The 4056-nt window shown below is 50.4% G+C and overlaps 1 protein-coding gene across 1 annotated transcript in view; it reads left to right on the top strand.

Moving 5' to 3' along the window:
- Positions 1 to 417: 417 nt before the first annotated feature.
- Positions 418 to 4056, top strand: part of LOC115871021 (SAM and SH3 domain-containing protein 1-like) — an 88486-nt gene continuing 84847 nt past the window's right edge. Inside the window, exons 1-2 of the mRNA XM_045294569.1 lie at positions 418 to 474; positions 3559 to 3687. Of these exons, the coding sequence (XP_045150504.1) occupies positions 418 to 474; positions 3559 to 3687 (186 nt within the window). The remainder of the gene's footprint in view (positions 475 to 3558; positions 3688 to 4056) is intronic.

Here is a 4056-nt window from a genome sequence, read left to right as displayed (position 1 = left end):
ATTTTCAATGGCCTCATATGGATGTGAAAGTCGGACACTGAATGAGGAAGAATCGCTGCGTTTGAACGGTGGGCTGGAGAAGAGTACGGAAAGTTCTGTAGGTTTGATTCTATCTGTGGACGGCTTAAAGGGCAAACGGAGCTGTCTTGGAAGAAGTACGGACAGAGTGCTTCTTAGAAGCAAGGAGGTCGGGGCTTCGTGTCATGTGTTTTGGACTTGTTGTCAGGAGAGAGCAGTCCTCGGAGAAGGACATGCTTGGTCAAGTCAAGGGGCAGGGAAGGAGAGGAAGGCCTTTGATGAGGTGGATGGGCAGTGACTGCAACGCTGGGCTCAAGCACAGGAACAAGTGTGAGGATGGCCCAGGACTGGGCAGCGTGTCCTTCCGGTGTGCACAAGCATCAGAGCAGACTGGACGGCATGGAACAGCACCGCCACCTGACAGCCAGCGTGGGGCAGGCGGAGCTGGGGCCCACGGTCTCCGTCACGCCTGCCAGCTCAGCCTGCCAGACAGCTCTGAGAGGAGGCGGCTGCCCAGACATGTTCCGACGTTCAAAGATCTTACGGCCTTCAGAAGAGTCCTCTCGTCCCTTGCTCTTCTCAGGGCCTCAGAGTTAATGATCGCCAATGGAGGTCCTTTTACTGGTGGGAAACATCTTAAACTTTTTTTTTAAAAGCCCTTTCAATTTCGGTTTCTCTCTTCCCATTGGTGCAAACTCAGGAATGCAGAAGTGAGGGCGAGCTCTTCACTGTCGCTGACTCAGGCCTTCGGAAGGAGGCTGGAGGGCTTCGGCAGAAAAAGGCTTCTGGAGAAACCGGCTGCTTTATCATCGGCGGCAGCCGTGGCTGTGGGTGGTGTGTGCTCACATTAGTGCTAGTGGGCAGTCTGTCCAGTGGAAGCTGTGTGCACAATGTTTTCAGCTGCCTCCGAGTTTTCTTTTGATATTCCCGGCAAAATCACTTATTCCTAACTCAGAGAGGACATGGCGAGAGATTAAAAGGGGAGTTTTCCTTGCCACCCTCCTTACCCCACCAATTCCATGATTGATGGAAGAAATCTCTTCTCTTTCCAAATGTGCACAGCACCGTGCCATCACTGTGGGTGCCCAGGCCTGGAGGGTGTAGAGGATTTACTTGCTCAGTTGCTAAAGGTTCAAGTTCACCTGGAGGGTCCTTGGAAGCACAACCATCAAGCACCCCATGCAGCCCCTTGACTTGACCAAGCAAGATGTCCTTCTCCAAGGACTCGACCCACATGGGGTGGCCTTGGATTGGAATAAACTCAAGAGCAACGAGTTAAGGGGCCACCTGCGCGCGCATGTGGTGTGTGTGTGTGTGTGTGTGTGTGTGTGTGTGTGTGTGTGTGACCAGACGTGCATTTAGGATGGGACTCTCCTAGAAGGGGGCTGTAGCAGGACATGTAAGCCTGTGGTGACTGTTAGCTGAATAGTTTCAAGCACTCACCATGAGCTAGGGTGTGCCAGGAGCTGGCCGAGCTCCAAGTGATCACCTATACGAGGGGGCTTCAGAAAGTTTATGGAGAACTGCAATGGAAAGATAATGTCACTTTTCTGCAGACTTTTTGAAGCCCCTGTGTTTTAATGCAACGTTCTTCACTGTGAGGTATTGCTCTTTATGTTTGGCGCCATCCGCTCAGTTTTGACTCATAAAGAACCCATGCACGGCAGAAAGAGCTTCTTCCGAAGACTCACTCTCTGCCCCGAGTTGCCAGGCCTTTCTTCTGCGCCTCCTCCGGCAGACTCAGACTTCCAGGGCCTTAGCTTTTCCACCACCCAGGGACTCTTCCACAATCATAACTGGCGCAAATGGTCACAATTCAGTGTGGACAGACTTGGCCGTGGGACGTAGTGTTTCATTTTATGTGGCGGTCCTGCAGTTCTCAGGCCCTCAGAGACAACCTGTTGTCTTCCTGACAGTATAGATGGGCAAACGGTAGCAAAGAAGTTGACTGACTGCCCGAAGATGCAGTGCTAACAAACAAGGAAGCCGGGCCCATGACCTGCCTGAAAGCCATACCTTCCTGGTTTTCTGATAAGGCTTAGAAAAACTCAGCCTCTGAAAATCCTATGGATGCCTCAACTAAGTGCACATGGAAGGAGCACACCAGCCTGTGATCCATGGATTATAAATAAAATCCAAATCTGAAGGAGGGAATGATGGTGGTTGCTGTAGTTTGGTGCAATCGAGTTGGTTCCAGCTTATAGCGACCATGTGTGTAACAGAGCGAAACATCACCTGGTGCTGTGCCACCCTCACAACTGTTCTCATATTTGGGCTCGTTGTTGGAGCCACGATGTCAGTCCACCTCATCAAAGGCCTTCCTCTTTTTCACCGCCCCTCCTCTTGACCAAGCATGATGGCCTTCTCCCGGGCCTGTCTCTCCTGACAACCTTGTCCAAAGCACATGAGGCAAAATCTTATCACCCTCGCCTCTCAGGCGCAGTCTAGCTGTCCTTTCAAGACGGATCTGTTGGCTTTTTTGGCGGTTCATACATTACTTTTCTATATTCTTCATCAGCACCATAACTCGACTGCATCAAGTTTTCTTTGGTCTTCCTCGTTCATTGCACACGAGGCAATTGAAAATACCATGACTTGAGCCAGGCATATCTTAGTCCTCAAAGTAACATCCTTGCTTTTCAACACTGTCAAAACATCTTGTAGCAGATTTTCCTAATGAAATGTGTCATTTGATCTCTTGACTGCTGCTTCCATGAGCATTGACTGCCCCCGAGCATCAGCGCTTAGGTTCTGAACGGCTATGGATGACAGTGAAAGCTCGTAATCCATTTACCACGTCCCCTCGTGTATCAAGCCTCGGGTGAGTCTCCTCTGACCATAGCCCAAGGATGCGACTAGCCTTGCTGTCAGACAGAGAGAATTGTAAAGGCGATTAGGAAGGATGTAGTTAGGTGAAAACGCAACACCTTATCACTTGATCTCCCTTTTGCGCCATTTAGAAGTTGTTTCTATTTTACATATTTTCTACTTCCTTTGAGATTGAGGTTTCTCTGTTTTGTTGTTGTTATTGGGTTGTTTCTCATTTGTCTCCTGTGCATGTTTTATTTTTCTGCATATGAGATCCAGAATAGAGAAATCTATAGAGACCGTCACTGGATTAATAATTATCTATGGGCATGGCAGGGGGATGTGGTGGTGGTGGTGGGGGCCTACAAAACTATTTTGAAAAGCAAAAGCCCTGTAGAACTCACAGAGGAACCTGGTGCACAATGGGTTTGTGTTGGGCTGCTAACTTCAAGGTCAGCCGTTCAAAACAAGCAGCCTCTGTGAGGGACAAAGAGGAGGCTTTCTGTTTCCAGAAAGAGGTACAGCCTCAGAAACCCACCAGGGCTGTGGGGTCACTGTGAGTCTGGAATTGACTTAGGGACGGGAATTTTTTTGGTGTGGTGCATGGTCCCAACGCACACCATCACGGCCAGGAGTCTGAATGGGTCTCTCATTCTGTAAACTCTGCCTCAGGGATAGAGAGAGAGCTTCCAGAGTGGACTGACTACCTTACTTCTTCCTCTCCACCTGCAGGACGGCTCGCTGGGAAACATCGACGACTTGGCCCAGCAGTATGCAGACTATTATAATACCTGCTTCTCGGACGTGTGCGAGCGGATGGAGGAGCTGCGGAAGCGGAGGGTGTCCCAGGACCTGGAAGTGGTGAGTGGACATATCCGGGTCTGTTGCACTCTGGGTCAAACACCTTCCCCGCCCCCTCTCGCCCCCCACCTCTCCTCCGCTTTCCTACCCTCTCCGCCACCCTTCTAAGGGTTCTAGCTGTATGTGGGGTGTCTGTCTGCGGGCTGCTGCTGCACCAGGCTGGGCTGAAGACATCAAGTCCCCGAAGGATCCACCTGGTTCTGCAGGCAGCAAACTGAATGGATCCTGCCTAGAGCCGTCGGATCAAATCTCTGCATGTGTTGAAAGACGGAATTTTTATTTTCCTTGTTTGTTTTTAACAAGGAACCGGGGTGTTGATGATACTGCTGGTGTTTACACTGCCTTGATACTCCACCCAAACCAAATGGG

This window comes from Echinops telfairi, unplaced genomic scaffold, assembly GCF_000313985.2.
Source record: "Echinops telfairi isolate 266 unplaced genomic scaffold, ASM31398v2 ScPeMD7_3533;HRSCAF=4204_0, whole genome shotgun sequence".
NCBI classification, from domain to species: Eukaryota; Metazoa; Chordata; class Mammalia; order Afrosoricida; family Tenrecidae; genus Echinops; species Echinops telfairi.
Note: the sequence above shows the minus strand (reverse complement) of the source record. Positions and strands in the feature narration are given on the sequence as shown.